This window comes from Podarcis vaucheri (assembly GCF_965113315.1).
Source record: "Podarcis vaucheri genome assembly, chromosome: 11".
Lineage (NCBI taxonomy): Eukaryota > Metazoa > Chordata > Lepidosauria > Squamata > Lacertidae > Podarcis > Podarcis vaucheri.
Window position 1 is genome coordinate 20,229,952 of NC_138749.1, and position 21,255 is coordinate 20,251,206.

Sequence of the window (21,255 nt, forward strand, 5' to 3'; positions counted from 1 at the left end):
GGGAAAATAAATTGAGACAGGCTTTGCGTGTGGAAGTTTTAGTTGTGCACCCAGTCAGCTCTGTTCAACATATGTAGTTCTACAAACAGTTGGGTTTCCTGTGTCTTGTGAATCTGAATCCCTCAGAGTGTGGCTACAGCGTACAAATCTGATTTGTTTCATGCCGTTGGGAGACATTCACATTAAAAGATATGAAACACTATTTTTTAAAAAAACCTCAAAACTCATTCCACCAACTCATTTCCAAATATGCTATGTTTGCCCTTTTTATTCAAGGTTTAGGCATCTTAATCAGTGCGGATATCTGATTTATTTATTCATTTCCAGCCACTCGCAGTGCTTGGTGTAGAACTGCTGGAATGTCTTTACTGGAGGAGAGGAGCCTTACTCTACATGTTCTGCCACACGGTGAAAGGAAGGAAGGAGAGGTTGATGAATAAGACCGATTTGTTCAAAAAGGTAAATCCCTTTCTGCTTAAAAAGTTGTTGTTGGCACCCATCTGTTTTGAGACAACGGCGGAGAGAGCAAGGTTTTGCCTTCAGTCCTGCCCAGCAGAGCAGCAGGACTGCAGATACAGCCGTGGCCACAACACTCCATCATGCTTTGTTGCTGCCCAGCCATTGCTCTGTTAGTTGACATCGTGCAAACTTGGTAAATAAAGCCCAGCACGTTTAGGATTGGATTTCCTGCCAATTTTCATCCAGATTTAATTTACAATTTAATGTTTGTCTCTTTTCCTTAGTATACAAGAGAGGTTTGAAAGGTTTGACTGTAGGTAAAGGACTGTACCTCAATGGTAGACGCCGTATTTTGCATTCAGAAGCTCCAGATTCAGTCTTTGCCATTGACAGGAGTCTTGCCCAGCCCCGAGACAGCAGACAGCTACTTCCAATCAGTGTAGATAATACTGAGCTGTAAAGTCCAGTCGCCTGGCTCAGTATTAAAGCAACAGCTTGTGTTTGCCTTCTTTAGGAGTTGTGTAAATTAAGCGGTTCTTTTGCTCCCGACTGCTCTCATGCCATGACTGAGTCCTGTTTGTCGTATTTAGTACTGTTTTTTAAGCTTTGTGACTAGAAGAGGGAGGACATTCTTTCAGAAGGAGGAAATGAAGTTTAAGACTAAATACATAAAATGCAGTGCTTACATTTTCTCCTTCAGTTTCTTAATGAAGGAATCCAGTACTTGGTGAAGATGCTTGAGTTCAGATGTTCTGATCACCCCGTTGAGGACTTCGTGTTTCAAGACACAGACACGGCTAGATTAATACATGAAGGTAAATATTCCATCTCCTGCCAACCTAGCAGTTCGAAAGCACATCAAAGTGCAAGTAGATAAATAGGTACCGCTCCGGCGGGAAGGTAAACGGCGTTTCCATGCGCTGCTCTAGTTCACCAGAAGCGGCTTAGTCATGCTGGCCACATGACCCGGAAGCTGTACGCCGGCTCCCTCGGCCAATAAAGCAAGATGAGCTCCGCAACCCCAGAGCTGGCCACGACTGGACCTAATGGTCAGGGGTCCCTTTACCTTTAAATATTCCATATTCCATATGGTGCTTTTTTTGTCTCCTTTTCTTTTAGAAGAGTTGTTTAAAAGAACGACAAATCAAAGATAATCTTGGATATAAGCTATTTTAAGCCACCCATTATCTCTCCCTCCATAGGCCACATCTATAATTTTGATTATTTTTTGCCTACCTTAGGAGGTGGTTGGTTAAGTAGGAAGAAAGCATTCTCAACTGATTGAGAAACCAAATAGGAACAAGTAAATAATATATATTACTAGCTGCCTTATCTTCTACATTAAATGATCCTAACAGGAAAGCAAAAGAACACATTTGATGCAACAATAAGCTTATTTTTGTTTTTATTATCACAGTCTAAAAAAGTATCACCTTTGAGTAAATTGTGAGATTTTTTTCAATGGACCTCTTACACCCACACTTGAGCCCAGGTCAGGCACAATGCTAAACTATGGTTTACTGTTCCATGCATGGGCCACTGGCTTGCACACTCCCCTTTCCACAAGGACTACACTGGTATCCCAATTGGAATAAACCACCTGTGACCAGTATCTTGGGAACTTTATGCTGCACACTACAGAACTTGTAGGGATGCGGGTGGCGCTGTGGGTTAAACCACAGAGCCTAGGGCTTGCCGATCAGAAGGTTGGCGGTTCGAATCCTCGCAATGGGGTGAGCTCCCATTGTTCGGTCCCAGCTCCTGCCAACCTAGCAGTTCGAAAGCACGTCAAAGTGCAAGTAGATAAATAGGTACCGCTCCAGAGGGAAGGTAAACGGCGTTTCCGTGCACTGCTCTGGTTCGCCAGCAGCAGCTTAGTCATGCTGGCCACATAACCTGGAAGCTGTACACCGGCTCCCTCGGCCAGTAAAGCGAGATGAGCACGCAACCCCAGAGTCGTCCGTGACTGGTCAGGGGTCCCTTTACCTTACAGAACTTGTGAAGAGGAACAGGTGCAATTTTAGGGATTTCTCTTGTATGTTTGTCGCTCACAAATTGCAGCATTGTCATTTGCAAAATGTAGCTATTAGATAGAAGTTGTACCTATTCAGAACTGCTGCTCGCCTTCAGCTGCTTCTCTCCCCTACCTTTGGCAGGCATATTTAGCGACACCCACCTGCTGGCTATGATGTACTGCGGAGAAATGTGCTACTGGGGACTGAAGTACTGCAGAGAAGTTAAGGAACGAAGTCGAAGCGTAGAGGCAGGATCGAGCAGGGAGCAACCCGGAAGCTCACAGAGCGAAGTTCTGGACCATCGAGAGACGGGAGAGAAAGTGCTCCTGAAATACATAACTGTGTGCGAAGGACCGTTGAGACTGCATGACTGGGATACCAAAAATGCAAAGCTCATACTGGACTATTTTAAGCAGTTTTCTGCCTAATTGACTTAAGGCCCTTGAGAAATGGGGGGGGGGGGCACACATTATTTTTCCTTTTAGAAGCTACATTCCCTTGCAAATAATCTGTTGGGGACCACATGACACGGGTGGTTAGAGTACTGCTTTTTTTTTTTCTTCTCCCCACAAATTACTTTTCCCCCTTCCCCCAAATCTTCACTTAACCACGGTTAGCCTTGGAAGTTCTGAAGCGACAGGAATGTTTGTTGGGTTAGGTGCCAAGGATGCTTCCCCTACCTATTCCCAGTGTTTTTGTCTGGCTCATTCTCTTTGCAGCAGCTTCCACTTCTGATGGAGAGAATTGAGGGTCAAGAAAACACCAGGGAGCTTGGAGGCCTGACCACAAAGAATGGCAACTAGAGCTTCCCAACTCTCCTCCCAGCAGCCATCGCTTTTGCTGAGCGGAATGAGGGAGGGACTGGGAAGCAGGGGGCTGGCTTGCAGCAGAGGAGTTGGGGGGAGTTGCAGAGGAGGGGGTTGCGGCCTAGGTGGAGGCACCTGAGACCAGGTAGAAAGGTGCTGTGGGCTGGGGTCGGCAGAGAGGCTGGCAGTTCCTTGTCCCTGATTTAAGCGGATGGTGTGCCTTTCCAGAAAACTGGGGCAAACTTGTATAGCTCCTTGCGAACCTGAAGTAATTTGTGCCTTTAAACAAATACACAACATTTCAGAGCATATCTTGACTTAATTTCTGTACAGTTTACGAAACTGCCGTACAAGTTACTTTACAGTAATCCTTCTGAAGCTGCTCCAGTTGCCGACAGAGTATAAGTCTCCAGGTAGAGTTTCAGGTAAACCTAAGTTGTTGGCATCTGTCTAGAGACAATGGAGTGCGCTGGGGCGGGGAGTGAAGCCAAACTGCTGTGTTAGCAGCACCAAAGAAAGATGTTCTGGTTAAAATCCATATAATTTAGCTTTGCTTGGTACATAAAACACAGGCAAAATTGCGTAGAAATAACTAAAAATGATTACCAAGTAGCTGCAGTTACATTATATATTATTATTGCTGTTCTTAATAATTATTATTATTTTACCCATTGAAGATACCTAAGACTTTGGAGGAAACCCAGTTTGGCATCAACCCCATGCACAGAGATAAGCAGCACACAAGGATGCAAAATAAAATTTAGATGTAATTTCCATGTTTGCAGGAGTTCTAGGGTTGCTACCACGTCTGGAGTTACTTCGATGTTGCTGAATTTCTGCTCCCCAGCAGAGAAGTGAAAACTGCGGCAATGTCTCAGTAAAGTACTCTGTTTCTGGGTGTCTACCTTTTCTAAAACATTTCATTCTCCCAGCCACTCAGCACCATGTGGCCAGTGAATACGCTCAGTCTTTGCTGGGCTGCTCTGGTGAAGTTTTGTGCTTTGATAACCCTTTTTGCATTTTGCTGCCTGTTCATACTTCCCTCTTCTATGTGGATTAGGTGGAGGAGAACAGAATAACCTTCCCATTTAATGCTTATTCATTAACATGGTTTAATTCCCACCTTGGAACTGTTGCATGCTGCAGGGAAGGACTAACAATAAATATATGCTTGCATCCTACATCAGGTTTTTAAAGGGCCTAATTGGCACGGGAGGGACAATTTGGGAATGACAGCAGGGCAGACAGCTCCTCCTTGAAAATCACTGTCCTCTTCTTGCAACATTTAAGCTTTTTTTAAAAAAAAGTTGGTGTGCAATGGAAGCTTTTTATTTATTTTTTAAGTTTGTATAAATAAAAATGTATCACTGCAAAAGAAAACCCAACTAATAACATTTCAATAAACTGAAAACAGTGTAAGGTTGTACATTGTCATTGTACTTACCGTATTATTCCAGTATATCAGGAACACTCTTTTCTCCATAAATTTAGTGGGTCAGTTTGCATTCTCCTATAGTAGGTTAATTTAGCCATTGTCACAACAGACAAGACCTTTTTGAGCCATTCAAAAATAATAGCTTTTTTTTTTCAATTGTAATTTTTGTAGTCATAATTAGGTCAGATACCACTTCTGTATCATATGAAACAATGTTCAAATCCAAGTCTGCTGGTTCTTTTTAAAGATGGAGAGCTGCATAGGGTGGTGGGGCTGAGGAACAGAGCTGATGGGGGGAGGCAAAAAATGGAAGGGGGAAAGCTGGGAGGATGGGATGGGTTAATGTGTTTGAAACAGATGGGAGATAATGAAGAATGGATTTGTGGAAGTGCTGGTGACTCCTGCCATGTCATAGAATACTGTAGAGTTTGAAGGGAGGACAATGGTGAAGCAGTCCAACCCCCTGGAATTAATTTTCTGCCCAACGTGGAGCTTGAAACCACATTTCTGAGACTTGAGTCTCATGCTCTGCCGATTGAGCGAACTCCTTTCTTGCAACTTTAAGCCATTGGTAGAGCAGCAGAAAACAAGCTTGCTCCATGTCCACGGTAGCCAACCAGCGGATGTTACTGACTACAACTCCCATCACCCCTGACCACTATCCATGCGTACTTTGGAGCGTATTTTTATTGCACCACGACTCCTGGAACTTCCACGCGGCTGCGAATGCTTAATCGTGGGGGGTTTGGCTTTTGCGATGCTCGCGCGCTAACCCAGGACTATGTGGCGCTGGCCACGAATCCGGAGCAGCAGCGCGCAGTTGCCAGCATGACTGCAGGGGAGGTGGCCCGAGTGCCTCCCACGCCTCCGGAACAAACCGGAGGTGGAATCCCGGTGAGGGGCGCGGCTTCTTCGCCAGACTTTACTTGCGCGCAAGCAGCGGCCGCCGGGAGCCACTGCGCGCTTCGCCTTTGCGCGGACGCCGCTTTCCTCCTCCTGAGACCCACCTCCTGGTGGGATCCGACGCCAAGGGGCGCAGGATCCCAGCTGCTGCAGTGCCAGGGGTACTGAATCGTAGCTAAGTAAGAGACGGGGAGGGTTGCCGGTGCGCCCCGAGCGATGGCGCAGGGCGGCGGGGAGTGGCAGAGCTTGGAGACGCTCCTGCGAAGCAGCCTGCGCGTCCTGCGCGGCAAGTGGGGACAGCAGCAGCCGGGGAGGCTCCCGGAGAGCGACGATCGCGCTGCGGAAGAGGAGGAGGAGAAGAAGCAGACGACGCCCAGCGCCTTGGAGGCCCTGCCGGTAAGCGCAACGCCGCTCCGACCCGCCTAGCGCATCCCAGCGAGGCGAACGGCCGCCGTTTCCAGCAGTGTTGCCGAAAGTTCCCGGTTGGAACTTCCTGTTCGCTGGGCTTCCCATTGGTCCCTTCACGGCCCCGCCCCTTTGACGCCAGGCACTTGCACTTTCCAATTTTTATTTTATTTTAATATTATAAAGATCTGTGGTGCTCAATGTTTAGGTTTAGTGAATATTAGTTTTTAAGTAAAATTTCTGTGTTATAACTGGGATATGATATAAGACAATCTCTATGTATTAGAAAAGGAGTTATGCAAGGAGGTTGAGGTGTTTATGTGTAATGACTGGATCTTGAGAATGTCATCAGGATCCAAGAGTATTGGAATCTGTGGACTTATGAGCATCAGCAATTAGCATGTGAAGAGGTAAAGGTAAACCATTAGGTCCAGTCATGACTGACTCTGGGGTTGCGACCCTCATCTCGCTTTATTGGCCGAGAGAGACAGCGTACAGCTTCTGGGTCATGTGGCCAGCATGACTAAGCCACTTCTACCGGAGTGGTACCTATTTATCTACTTGCACTTTGATGTACTTTCGAACTGCTAGGTTGGCAGGAGCAGGGACCGAGGAACGGGAGCTCACTCCATTGCGGGGATTCAAACCGCCAACCTTCTGATCGGCAAGTCTTAGGCTCTGTGGTTTAACCCACAGCACCACCCGCGTACCCAGAGTAAACCTGGGTAAATGTCCTAAGTGTGTACCAGTCTTTAATCCCAGTCAATCTACAGGTGCTGATGAAGTAAGGGGACCCCCTTTGTTAGGTGACACCTGGCGGGGGGAGAGATTAACCGTTAGTACTTCAAAGCACCAAAAGAGCTGGCCGTTAGAATGCAACTGAATAAAGGAGGCTTAGTTGTTGGGAACAGCAGAATTAGGATAAATGCCTTGGACTCCATGGCTCGGGGAACAATCCCCTCTTGAAATGACCATGCTGTAAGATCTGGACTCCTTCCATGCACACTTGCAGGTGTAAACAAGTAAATAAACCGTATTTTTCAAAGCTACAACAATTTTGGCCATGACTTCAATTCCCCAAGGGAACACAGACCCTGGGTGAGTGCCTGGACCCCCTGGAATCATGCAGAGAGTAGGAGTGGCACTCAACTTTTGTAACAATCTTTTGCTGCGTGCCACTCCAGTTTTTGAGGGCTGTGAGACTCCGGGGGTCCCAGTGCCTTTTCAACCAGGGAATTACCTTTTGGGAATGAGGCACAGCTGAGATTGCGGTGGCCTTATGATATCTGGTTTATTTACACATATATACAACGATGGCGGGGTTCACAGAACAAAAGGGTCTTGTTTTCCCCATAACCACAGCCTTGGATTGCAGCAAAAATCTTCTGTGGGTTTTCTTCTGCCTTTCCAGGCGGCAGCTTTTTCCTCTAGGTCGAATCACAGTGAAAGGTGCTCTCAAACTCAGGATTTTGTTCTTATCTGAGAGCTGGAGGAGGGGCCCCACCCATTTGGCATCTTGCATAGAGACCCCTTTCCTTTGCTCTCTTAATGGTCCATCACCCAGGCGATTACTTGGCTTGATGTGTTTTTCACGCTTGCTGGACTCAAGGATTAAATGTCTGGCACCCTGTTTAGCACCCCTAGCCTTGCTTAAATTCTAATACTTGCTGGATCCAGTGATTAAAGATGTCTGGCTGTTATGAGACATTACAGTGGTACCTCGGGTTAAGTACTTAATTCATTCCGGAGGTCTGTTCTTAACCTGAAACTGTTCTTAATCTGAAGCATCACTTTAGCTAATGGGGTCTCCTGCTGTCGCCGCGCCGCCAGAGCACAATTTCTGTTCTCATCCTGAAGCAAAGTTCTTAACCTGAAGCACTATTTCTGGGTTAGCGGAGTGTGTAACCTGAAGCGTATGTAACCTGAAGCGTATGTAACCTAAGGTACCACTGTATTAGGTAGATCAGGGGATTATTTGTATATATTATTATGCCATTATTATTTTTATTTGGAGGTCCATTGCTGGGCATATTCACACCATAAATTTAAAGCATATGACTTCCCCCAAAGAATCCTGGGAACTCTGGTTTGTTCAGGGTGCTGGGAGTTATAGCTCTGTAAGGGGAAAATGGCAGAAAGTGAAGAGGAATTAAAGAACCTTTTAATGAGGGTGAAAGAGGAGAGATCATGGCCACTGGGCCCATCACCTCCTGACAAATAGAAGGGGAAGAAATGGAGGCAGTGAGAGATTTTACTTTCTTGGGCTCCATGATCACTGCAGATGGTGACAGCAGTCACGAAATTAAAAGACGCCTGCTCCTTGGGAGAAAGGCGATGGCAAAGCTAGACAGCATCTTAAAAAGCAGAGACATCACCTTGCCAACAAAGGTCCGTATAGTTAAAGCCATGGTTTTCCCAGTAGTCATGTATGGAAGTGAGAGCTGGACCATAAAGAAGGCTGATCGCCGAAGAATTGATGCTTTTGAATTATGGTGCTGGAGGAGACTCTTGAGAGTCCCATGGACTGCAAGAAGATCAAATGCATCCATTCTTAAAGAAATCAGCCCTGAGTGGTCACTGGAAGGACAGATCCTGAAGCTGAGGCTCCAGTACTTTGGCCACCTCATGAGAAGAGAAGACTCCCTGGAAAAGACCCTGATGTTGGGAAAGATGGAGGGCACAAGGAGAAGGGGACGACAGAGGACGAGATGATTGGACAGTGTTCTCGAAGCCACAAACATGAGTCTGAACAAACTGCGGGAGGCAGTGGAAGACAGGAGTGCTTGGCGTGCTCTGGTCCATGGGGTCACGAAGAGTCGTACATGACTAAACAACAACAACAAAAGGCAAAAACTACCATTCCCAAGATTCTTTCAGGGAATTCGTGGCTTCTATATGCATGGTGTAGATCTGCCTGGTTCCGATACCGTTAGCATATATTTTGTAGTAAATCTTTTTTAGAAATATATGCATTCTTATATACGTGAAGAGGAAATTTTGTCAGGGACTACTGTTAAGTTTTTATGTTTCCTAAATGATTTATGAACAAATATTTAAATTTTATTTTCCAGATAGATGTGAAGTTATACATTATGTCCTTCCTCACACCCAAAGATCTGAGTAATTTGGGAAGCACCAACCACCACTGGAAGCTAACAATCCAGGACCCCTTGCTATGGCGTTATTTTCTCATTCGCGATCTTCCTTCCTGTCATTCTATTGATTGGGAGTCAGTCCCTGATGCAAACATATTTAATAAATCCATTTTTGAACTTCATAATAGTGCCTCATGTGACTACATGGCTGCGTAAGTATCCTCTAAAATTCCATATAGGTAATGTACATCTTTATAGGCATATGAAGGATTGTGCTGAATGCCTCCATATTTTATATATATTATATATATATATAATATTTTATATATTATTATATACACACACACACAAATATATATAAACAAAAAAAGGAAAAGGATTTATGATAGCATAAGTTAATGGACTACTCTTCAGTAATAAGTAATTTAAAGGTACAATTTCATGCTAAAGCCTGATTCTAAAATTACTCCTCTTTTTGTGAACATTCTTTAACTCTTGGCATCAATTATATACTTGCCCATTCGTATATCATTAAAATCTCTTGGGCTCTCTGAGTTCTCAGCCCTGAGCATTTTCTTGTGTTTCTTGTGTGGGGCCCTTCAACTCATGCTGAGTCTTGCCTTACTCCTCCTAAGATTTGGCACTCAGTTTTCATTATTATGGGGTGGGTTGTTGCTTTTTAATTTTTACACAGGTACAAGAAGTGTTACTCCAGGCGTAAAAGATGTCTGAAAGCCAGCCGGCCCCATTACGGATCCGTCACTTCCTTTCTGCAGTCGCTGATCACGCAGGCAGAGCCTCGCTTTGCAATGTTTGGGCCGGGCTTGGAAAACCTGGACGAAGCTTTGGTGAACAGAATGATGGCGAGCCCACATATTTTGCCGCTGGCCGGTAGACCTTCTAGACAAATGCACGGTAACGTCATTTTCTTTTCTTTTAAACAAGCAAACGAAAATGGCCATGGTGAACATTTGAAGCCTTCTTATACTGTGTGGGATGTTTTCTGACCCTGCTACAGAACGCGGTTCAGCTGGAGGCAGAGTGGGACCAGCTCTACCATTAGGCAGAGAGAGGCAGAGGCTTCAGGTGGCAAATGCTGGTGGGGAGGTAGTGATCGGAGGTTTGTGTGTGTGTTTTATGCAGCCTGCCCCCTGTAGACCCCAAGCTACCCTTTGAAAAAGTAAGATTCAGCTGATGGCCCAGTGGGTTGTCTTGCTGTCTCAGGGAGCGTCATGTCTTGGGCGGGTCTGACAGAAGGTGCCAAGTATTGTGCCTTGCCACTGACCCATTGTCTCTCCTAAAGCATGCTGGCCAGGTTGGTGGTTCTGTGAATTAATGGAGGACTAAGATTTGACAAGGGGATGCGGGTGGCGCTGTGGGTTAAACCACAGAGTCTAGGACTTGCCGATCAGAAGGTTGGCAGTTCGAATCCCCGCAACGGGGTGAGCTCCTGTTGCTCGGTCCCTGCTCCTGCCAACCTAGCAGTTTGAAAGCACGTCAAAGTGCAAGTAGATAAATAGGTACCACTCCAGTGGGAAGGTAAACAGTGTTTCCGTGTGCTGCTCTGGTTCGCCAGAAGCGGCTTAGTCATGCTGGCCACATGACCCGGAAGCTGTACGCCGGCTCCCTCGGCCAGTAAAGCAAGATGAGCGCCGCAACCCTAGAGTCGGCCACGACTGGACTTAACTGGATTTGACAGGACCAAGCAGTAGAGGATCAAGTTGGCCTATTTGTCCACATGCCCAAAGCCAAGGTTGGTCAAGTTATTTTGGCACCTGAATTGGGAAATTCACATAGGCCCTTCTGTCCCTCTCTGAAGCAGAGCCTAAATAATTTATTGCACAATTTAAAAACAAAACAAAAAAACCCACACTGTTGTCCGTGACACTTAAAACAGCAGCTGCTTCAGTTTGCCTAATATCAGTGCCAATCTATTATATCTGGGGAATTTAAAGCTCATGCTTTCAAATGACACACTAGGCTGTCTCTGAGGGAACCGGGCAGAGGGCCTTCTTGGTAGTGGAATGCCCTACCTTCAGATGTCAAGGAAATAACCATACAACGTTTAGAATACATCTGAAGGCAGCCCTGTATGGGGCCATTTTTAATGTTTGATGTTTTATTATGCTTTTATACTTATTGGAAGCTACCTGACCAGAGTGCAACCCAGTCAGATGGACAGGATTCAAATAATAAAATTATTATTATTATTATTATTATTATTATTATTATTATTATTCATATATGATCTTCTGAAAACCTACCAGCTCTCAAATTCTTTGCCTTTCATTTCTTCTTTCTTTGTTTCAAACAGGGATAGGATCAGGGGTCACATTTCGTTTGAATGGCCAGAAATTCACCATTCTGCCATTGTATACAAAAACTAGGTAAGTTGTTATCCAAGGTGCTGTTTTTCGCTTGCTTGCTTTTTTCTTCTCGAGTAATGGTATTCCAACAGGGAGAGGATTGTCCCAAAAGAAGAAAATTCTAGATTCTATCATCGTGTAGATTCACATAGGAATTTTCAAACACTAATTGGATTGTCTCAAGAGGAGAGCAAGCCCATTTCAAGAAGTGCTTATTCTGTGCAAGTTTATTCCAAGGAAACCTTTGGCCACAATCTGGGACATGGCCTCATTTGCTCTGTTCACTCAGCAGGAATGTGGAAACTTGGATCCCCAAGAGCCAGAGTAGACCTGTGAATTGTTCGTCTGCTTGAACTGCCTGGCCTAGATGTGTACAAAAGACTACACTGTTCTTTCTTAAGGCACTAGTCCTTAGCATCTTCAGTTCTGCGTAGTTCCTCCCTTCCTTCCTTCCTTCCTTCGTGCATAGTATCTGAAGAAACTGGTTTCTCTCCTCTCTTTCCAGCAAGGAAAGACTCAGAGCGAAGGAAGAGGACACTGATCCTGTCAACAAGATGTTCTCTACGGAGTCCAGTGTTGATGGGAAAACGCATTACAATCTGATCGAGCCCGTTAAAAACATGTGCAGACAAATCGATGGGTTCATCTATGCTGCAGATGCCGAGGTTGATAAAAGTAAGGAGCTTTGCTCTGTGTGGGTGAAAAGGGAATAATTATGTTGGAATCTCAGGCCGCAGTCAGAGGTAACTGGCCACACTCCAGGCATTCGGCTTGAGATCCTTGTTGACCTCCCCGTCTGCGTCTCCCGGCAGGATACAGGCAAGGTCACTATCGGCGATCCCACTCAGCGTGAGAGGGACACACCTCTCCTCCCTCCTCCCTGCTTCCCTCAGGGAGGGGGAGAGAGACAGACAGAAATCTATTTACATGTCTTTATTTCTGTCATTGCAGCAGTATAGAGAAACACGTCTGCACTCTCCAGTCTCCAGCAGTAGAGAGACAACTCCACCCCTGTACTTCCAGTACAGGTCAGGTGACACTCTGAGCTAACATCCGGTGCTCAGTACAGTGAATAGACTGCCCCTTTGTTCCAATAGTACAGTCCCAAACATCAACATCCTGTTTTGCATTCCAGCAACTTGCAGCTCGCTCTCGCATTGCTGCTTTTTCCTGACAATACCACCCAATCTGTTGGGGGATCTGTTGTATACTGTATAGTTAGTTGTGTGTATATGCTTTATACCAATGAAAACCTTTACAAACTAAATAAACGTAAGGGCTTCTGAATGATGCCAACATAGCTTTTAGGGTACAGCTGGCAGAGGGCGGCAAAGCCTTTATCTCCCTCATTCTCTTTTTGCAGGAAACAACCGTCAACTTGAATTTGACTGGCTGGCAGCAATGCTTGACCCAGTCCTTGGCCCTACAGATAGGCCTCTGCTTGTCCTGTCCTGCGTTTCCTGTGCTGAGATCGAAAGGATTCCTTGTGTTTACATGGCGCATCAGCTGCAACTGAACCTGCTTGGCCCGCGGCCATGGATGGTAGCATTTATTATTATTATTATTATGCTCTTGTTTGTTTTGTTTAAGTGTCTGCCCCAGCCTGCATTCCACTTTTGGAATTATGAAACAGATTGACAACAGGTTCTGGAAGCACTATTACTCCACTTGGTGTAAATTGAGGCTGCCAATCTATTCTCAGTTATATGGGAGTAATCCCTGTTAAACCCAATGTGACTGACTTCTGAGTAGATCTGTATAGAATTTAACTGTAGGTTACAGAACTGGCCTGTATCTAGGATGGCTTTTTTTTAAAAAAACAAAGGATTACAGTGGTACCTTGGGTTACAGACGCTTCAGGTTACATACGCTTCAGGTTACAGACTCCGCTAACCAAGAAATAGTACCTCGGGTTAAGAACTTTGCTTCAGGATGAGAACAGAAATTGTGCAGTGGCGGCGCGGCGGCAGCAGGAGGCCCCATTAGCTAAAGTGGTACCTCAGGTTAAGAATGGACCTCCAGAACGAATTAAGTTCTTAACCTGAGGTACCACTGTACAGTTGTATCTTGGATTCTAAACACCCTGGAACTCGGACGTTTTGGCTCCTGAACGCCGCAAACCCGGAAGTGAGTGTTCTGGTTTGCAAGTGTTCTTTTGGAACCCAAATGTCCCACAGGGCTTCCGCAGCGTCTATTTGGCTGCAGGAACTTCCTGCAGACAATCAGAAGCCATGCTTTGTTTTCTGAACGTTTTTAAAGTCGAACGGTCTTCTGGAACGGATTCCATTCGATTTCCAAGGTACGACTGTATGTCTATAGCAACCTGTAGGCCAGATTTAGCCCACAAGGGTATTTTCCCTGCACGGTTCTCACCTGCCCACATGTCATATGTGATACCAGGTGTGGGACAGGCAGAGATGCAGCTGCCGATTGGCAGCCTTAAGGTGCATCACGAGTTGTGCATTTCGAAGGGAATGCAGGCTTTAGCTGGAGACTGGTGGAGTCAATGCCTGCCAGATAAATGGTGTAAAACAGTTCATTCCACAGGAAGTTCGCTCACAGAGGCAATGCCTGCAGAAAGCAGGCCAGTGTGGTGTAGTGGTTAAGAGTGGTGGACTCGTAATCTGGTGAACCGGGTTCGCTTCCCCGCTCCTCCACATGCAGCTGCTGGGTGACCTTGGGCTAGTCACACTTCTCTGAAGTCTCTCAGCCCCACTCACCTCACAGAGTGTTTGTTGTGGGGGAGGAAGGGAAAGGAGAATGTTAGCCGCTTTGAAACTCCTTCGGGTAGTGATAAAGTGGGATATCAAATCCAAACTCTTCTTTCAGCTCCATGCCGATCAAGCTGAAACCTCAAGCACCTTAGCTTTGTGTAAGATACTGACATTTGCTTCTTTCTTGGCTTTTACAGGTTCAGGATACTGAAGTTTCCACGTTGGATGGACTGGTAGATGGAATTCAGTGGCTACTGGAACAAACCGAATGTAAAAATGCCCAGTAAATCAGGCATGCTTACAAATGCCAGTGTGATTTAAAATAAAAAGAAAACAAATGCCTTATTTACAAGCAAGACTTGAGGCGGGCACAATTTCTCCTTAATTTGACATGAGCTGAGAAGAGATTTTTGTGCATAACATGGACCAACATTGTCCTAAACCTGTTGCTATTTAAAATGCAGACTGGATAAAACGGAAAAGGGAGGGATTGTATCTTGGGGAGGGGCATTGGCATAGTGGTGGCACTCCTCTTATGCTAGCGTCCCTCCCCATTGGCAAGTTTATCCAGTAGTAAATCTCTGAGAGGTGCCAGGCTACTGCCATTTAAATTTCCCACAATGACTTCAATGTAACATTGCTCTGGGGCAGCATCAGTGAATTACGATGGTAGGCATTCAATCCTGATCACCAGATTTATTTATTTAAAAAGTAACTGGGGGGACGGGACTGGCAGCTGCCCAAAGATGCCATGTGGTGATGCCAGGCTTGCTGGATTATAGTTGTGTTAGGCTGTTTATGGTGCTGACAGTATCCATTCCAGGTTGGAATGTCAAGCTTTTAATCAGGTAATTCTGGACCATAATGCACACTTTTAGTGGAATCTCTGCAACGGTATAATAGACGGGTAACTGATGGACATTTCTTGGAGTGGAGAATATGAATGACCATTTTATCAAGTGCACATAAGAGAAAAGTTAGCCATGTCAATCAATCATTCAATCTTTATTACGGTCCAGAGACCCAACAAATCATTACAAATCAATACACAATTCATACAGCCTACCTCCAGGTTAAACAAGCATTTTGTTTAGAATATAGGGCTCATTTATTCTTGCAACCACCGATAAAAACTTTGCCAATGCTAACGTTCTAGCATTTGTCCGGTCTTCCAGTAGGAACCTGACATAGTGAGCCTCTGGTTTTCCCGGGAAAGGTACCAGGAAGGGTAGTATCAGTTCAGCCCTGGAGTTGGGCATGTGCCCCCACCCAAGTTTGTTGTTAATGCCCAACATGTTTCTGAAAATGATTTCAATCTAAAACCCATACAAAAGGGGTCAGTCTAAAACCCATACAAAAACTTTCTCTGTCTCTCTCTCTTACCGTATGTCTCAGGAAACCACTTAAAACATCTTAACAAAGAAACTTGCTCTGGTCAAATTCATTGGGAACAACCATTCAAACCTTACCTCTTCTGGAATGAACCAAACACAATAACTTGAAATACAATGCAATGTCTTTCTGAACCCAGTTCTACTGGAAACTACAAATATTGTTTTATCAGGAGGAAAAAAAGGGGGGGCATTGGTGAAAGAGAACAAATAAAATGATATCACAGCACTTTCTACTTACTCCTTTTGTTGGAACATTGCAGGAAGAAAAAAATACTATGGAGGTTTTTTCCTTAGCCATATGAAGCTATGAGGTTGAATGCCCTACTAAATGTTCGCTTATACAGAGGGGGTATTTTGAAGGTCATTGAGTTTGGTCGACTGTCGAAAAGGTTTTCTTTTTACAAACACATTCAATTGCATATGCATTACTGCATGCCAACTTGGGGCAAGGAGAATTTCACCATGTCTTTGGGTGGATAAAGTTCTTCATGTGCGTCTACTGTTTCTCACAGTGATGTGTGTTTACTGTGATAAGTTGTCAGTTGTTAAATGAAAACCAGAACAAGGGGGGCATGGCACCGGATACAGGAAAACAAAGGAGAAGAACTCAAAATGGACCTCCAAACGTTAGCTGTAGTTAATACTGCCTCCAGCAGTGGCGGGAAAACATCGCCATCGTGGCTAGCAGTGATCAATAACCTTATCCTCCATGAATTTGTATAAATCAGGGTTTCCCAAACTTAGGTCTCCAGCTTTTTTTAAGACTACAACTCCCATCATCCCTAGCCAGCAGGACGAGTGGTTGGGGATGATGGGAATTGTAGTCCCCAAACAGTGGGAGACTCGAGTTTGGGAAACCTTGGTCTTAACCTTTTTTCAAAGGCATGCTGGCCATTACTACCTCTTGTAGTATTCCATAGTTTTAACTATGCATTGCATCAATAAGGGCTTTCTTTTGCCCTAAATGTGCCTGCATTGGCGATCCCGAAGTTCTGGTATTATGAAAGAGGAAGAACAACCTTTCTCCATCCATTTTCTTCCTCCACGCCGTGTGTGCCCACTCTTACTTGCCTTTCTTACTAACTAAAAGGTCCCAAATTCACCAGCCGCTTCCTTTTGAGCACATGCTTACAGTATAATCTATAGCTTAATACATATATATAGCTAAGTTCCACCACCGCCTTGCATTGCTATGCCCATTCCCCTGAAGTAGGAAGTCTTCCTGCAGAAGTTGGAGCCAGTGTGGAATAGTGGCTGGTGGACTAGGACCTGGGAGGTGAGAGTTCGAATCCCACCTTGGACATGAGGCTCACTTGGGCCAGTGGCTATCTCTCACCTTAACCTACCGTGTAAGACTGTAGTGAGATTGGCGGAGGCATGGACACCACCTTGAGCATCTTAGCGGAAAGATGGGGTATAAATGTAAAAAAAATAAATGTAGACTTCACTAGTGGAGGGCAATAGACAAAGCAGGACACGGGAAGGGGGGGTAGTTGTAACAGTTGTAGATACAGACGTGTTTTAATTTACTGCTAATTGTCTTTAAATGATTTTAAATTGATTATTCCAATATTTCTTTTAAACTGCCTGAAGGTTTTGCTACGGTCAAATTATATTATTATGTTTTGTTAAATAAATAAAAATGTATGAATCGCCTTCCCCTCAAGGCTAAGGTGACTTATGTAAAAAAACAATGTACCAAAAAGATAAATAAAGCTAGGTTTTTAAACTATACAGAATGAAAACCTTTTGGGCCAGCTAGAAAAACCTGTTGAAACAAATATGTCTTCAGTTGTGTCTCAAAAGTACAAACTGTGGGTGGCGCTGTGGGTTAAACTACAGAGCCTAGGACTTGCCAATCAGAAGGTCGGCGGATCGAATCCCCGCGACCCCATTGCTCGGTTCCTGCTCCTGCCAACCTAGCAGTTCAAAAGCACATCAAAGTGCAAGTAGATAAATAGGTACTGCTCCGGCGGGAAAGTAAACAGCGTTTCCGTGTGCTGCTCTGGTTCACCAGAAGCGGCTTAGTCATGCTGGCCACATGACCCGGAAGCTGTACGCCGGCTCCCTTGGCCAATAAAGTGAGATGAGCGCCGCAACCCCAGAGTCGGTCACGACTGGACCTAATGGTCAGGGGTCCCTTTACGTTTTTTACTGTGTCTCAGCAGGGATGCTGTCCCCTGGAACCAGCCCTGCCGCACGGAAAGCCCTGCTCCTAAGTTGTTGCGGAGTTGGCTCCTGATATTTTAGGGGCTTCCAAACGAAACTCCACTATACAACAGAGTAATCTATGTTTACTCAGAAGTATGTCTACTATGCAGTTCAGGCTTTACCTGCAAGCAAGTGTTCAAACTATTGCACCTCCTTCCCAGCCACCAGGTGTCACCTATGTTACACTGGAGTGAAGAACAGAATTTTAAAAAAAAATCTAGCTCCTTTTTATCTACCTGCATTTTGCATTCGGGTGTGAATGTGTGAAAGAGTTGTTGAGCTTTTTGGGAGGGGGGTTTAAAGCACTTTTTCTGCAAAAACAACAATTTTGGAATGAGTTGCCATTCGTCCGGGTTTTCCCAGATGTTTTGCCGATTGCTGAGAATTCGAGGGTCGAATCCTGTATACATCTGGGGCGTTTGGCAGCCCTAGTGTAGCTCAGCTGTTGTGTGTGCGTATGGGGATACTGTAGACTCATTGACCTTGTGCATAACTATGAGTTCGACTTCCAAAACATTTGGAAACCAAAGTGTGGCTTCTGGTTGGTGGCAGAAAGCGGAAGCCCCGTTGGACATTTGGCTTCCGCAAACTGGAATAGCCAAACTGGAATAGCCAAACTGGAATAGCCAAAATGTTTGAGAACTCAGCTGTTCGAAAACCAAGGTACGACTGTACTGCTCAGCTGTGTACATAGGTACCGGTACTCAGATTGTTCCCTCACTGAATGTAACGTGGAGTTCCCTACAAAGAAGAAAGATTGAGGAAACGGCAACCAAGAAGAAACAGAAAGTGCACTTGGAATAGGGGCAGAGTAGAGAAAGTTGAGCAGGCTTGTTCCGTAAAAACCAAAAGTCTGATTTTAGATCCCTTTTGACTTTTTGTACAATAGACTTATCCTCTGGGCCGACCAAAAAGTGTCAAGTCCTGACTCTGCCTCCAGTCTAAGGGAGCTTCATATTGTAAGGTGTCGTTCAGATCTCAAAATGGGGATTGGCAACAGTCTACTTTTTTACGAAAAACTTGCAGGATTCCTCCCACCACCACCCTACCCCAGAAGGATAAAACTGCATTAACCTGTGTGGATGCTCCCCAAAAAATGATGAAATGCTTGTCTGAGCACCCACCCCACAATAAATCCTTCTCTGAAAGCATTGCGAGATCTGTTCAGGGTTGACTTTGCCCCATGACTCATAGGCATCCCATTCAAGTCTCTGCCTAGGGACCAGAATCTGTTATTTCCAGATTTGGCATCCCTGGGAATGACTATCCCTCTCATAGACCAAACCTACCAGAGAGGCTGAAATCATAGTAGACGTTCCAATGTTCTGTTTTGCTAGCAGATGATTTCCTCTGCTTGCGATTTAGTCTCTCAAAGGATCAGCATACCAAACAAATGTAACAACGATATTCTAAATAAGCACCATTAGCAAGTCTGTGAAGCAGCATCAAACTGCCAGTGTTTATTCCTGTGGGCATTTTTGCTGAAAGTTGAATTAGCATATGAGGTAACTGAACCAAAACAAGTGCTTTTAGCTTTGGAAACTGTGGATGGTAGGGCTTGCATATTACTCAACAAGTGCTAACATCAAACTAAATTGAAGCCGTTTAGAGGAACAAACCCAAAGATGAATTTCCCCATGAGAGAATAGCAGCTTGGCAATGTTCCTGTTTAAAAGTCTGCTGGCTCATTTGCGAAGTTGGGCTGGGGGAATCCAGATTGGAAGGGTTTGGAATATGTACTCTCAGCAGCTAGAAGCATCATAGCCAGAGAGACCTGTCAGGAGTAAGCATAGACCAATTGTATCAAATAGTATGGGAAACAGCTTTATTAGAAAAACTAACCAACAAACTGAAACTGACATGGGGGCAAATAGAAGAAGATGCCCTTCACCCAGTATGGTTCCCCTTTATAACATACGTACTTGGAAAATCAATACAACCCAGGTGGTTAAGAAAGCCCAACAGACACTCCATCTCCTCAGAGTATTGCGAAAGAACGATGTCAATCAACATTTGATGATCTCCTCCTACCGGTCAGCAATAGAAAGTGTCCTTTCATACTGCATCATGGTGTGGTACGCTGGTTTGACATCAACTGATAGGAAGTGCCTACAGAGGGTGGTGAATACAGCACAAACTATTATGAGCTGTCCCGTGAATCTGCTGGATGACATCGCGGAAGAACGTTGCCTCAGTAGAGTGAGGAAAATTCTCAGGGATGATTCACACCCTGGCCGGCACTTTCTTGATCTCCTGCCCTCGGGCAGAAGATATAGAAGCATGATTAGTCACACCAACAGGGTAAAGAACAGCTTCTATCCATGGGCTGTTAGGCTGCTGAATGAAAAGATAACAACAGGGCAACTGACTTTCGGGTTTGGTGGGTGTGCGTCAGTAAACGAGGGGAATTAAGACTAAGAGAGCTGAGTGGGGGGTGCTCATGTAATCTCATTGTATACAAGTTGTACAAGTGACAATAAAGTAGTTCAATTCAATACATAGCCCAACAAGACAACAAAGACCCACCAACAGCATTTGAATCAATCTGCCTAACCTGATCCAAACACACACACACCATTCACACATGAAAACAAATTTCACTACAGCCAATCAAAGACCATCAACCACACCTTATGGCAGTGATGGTCAAACTTGGCCTCCAGCTGTTTTGGGACTACAACTCCCATCATCCCTAGCTAACAGAACCAGTGGTCAGGGATGATGGGAACTGTAGTCCCAAAACAGCTAGAGGGCCAAGTTTGGCCATCACTGCCCTAGGCCAACCCCAACCTCTCTCATCACCAAAGGAATGCAAGCGAATATTAAAGAGAACCCGCACAAGCGACGCTGACACAAAACCCAACACATACACTAAGTAGAAGAATAGAAGCATTGATACCCGACCCCACCCCACTCACCATTCCCCCCTCCACCTCTTTCCCCCTTTTCTTCCTAATGTAACACTAATGTCTCAACAAATGAAACTGATCTGTGGAAAATGTAACTCGAAAAAAGAGACATTGCACATACCGTACTTCTGTAAAACAGGAAATCTATATCTATCATCTATCTATCTATCTGCTGGCTCTCCTCAGGGTGCTTTCAGATTTTTTAAAGTGGTTTCGTGCATCCCTCAGGCCCAACACATTAGTAAGTTAACTTTTTAAAAATATGTATTTTTAATTGATTTTTCAATATTCCAATAACAGCCACATTGTGACAATACCAATTCTAGCCAATTAATACAATTATTAATGCCAATTATTCAAATGTCAAAATTATACAGTTTAATTAAACTGGCCCCCTTGCATGCTAGAGTTGATGAGTTCATTCTTCTACATTTTTTCTGCGTTCCAAAAATTTAATAATTTTCATTACATTCTATTCAGATATAATGATCCCTTATATAACAGCTACAATCTTGTGATTTCAATTTGTGTTGGCATAATAGG

The 21,255-nt window shown here is 44.7% G+C and overlaps 2 protein-coding genes across 4 annotated transcripts in view; both read left to right on the top strand.

Moving 5' to 3' along the window:
• RIMOC1 (RAB7A interacting MON1-CCZ1 complex subunit 1) overlaps window positions 1-4,699 on the top strand; it is a 375,501-nt gene extending 370,802 nt beyond the window's left edge. For all 3 annotated transcript variants that reach the window (XM_082242214.1, XM_082242215.1, XM_082242216.1), the window contains 3 exons: window positions 328-459; window positions 1,160-1,274; window positions 2,616-4,699. In XM_082242214.1, the coding sequence (XP_082098340.1) occupies window positions 328-459; window positions 1,160-1,274; window positions 2,616-2,902 (534 nt within the window). In that variant the 3' untranslated portion in view covers window positions 2,903-4,699. The remainder of the gene's footprint in view (window positions 1-327; window positions 460-1,159; window positions 1,275-2,615) is intronic.
• Window positions 4,700-4,965: 266 nt separating this feature from the next.
• LOC309542996 (F-box only protein 4-like) lies at window positions 4,966-15,818 on the top strand. Its single transcript, XM_082242159.1, has 7 exons — window positions 4,966-6,014; window positions 9,095-9,330; window positions 9,813-10,033; window positions 11,433-11,505; window positions 11,990-12,159; window positions 12,848-13,026; window positions 14,396-15,818. Exons 1-7 carry the CDS (start codon window positions 5,835-5,837, stop codon window positions 14,483-14,485), a joined length of 1,149 nt encoding a protein of 382 aa, XP_082098285.1. The 5' UTR covers window positions 4,966-5,834; the 3' UTR covers window positions 14,486-15,818.
• Window positions 15,819-21,255: the final 5,437 nt, after the last annotated feature.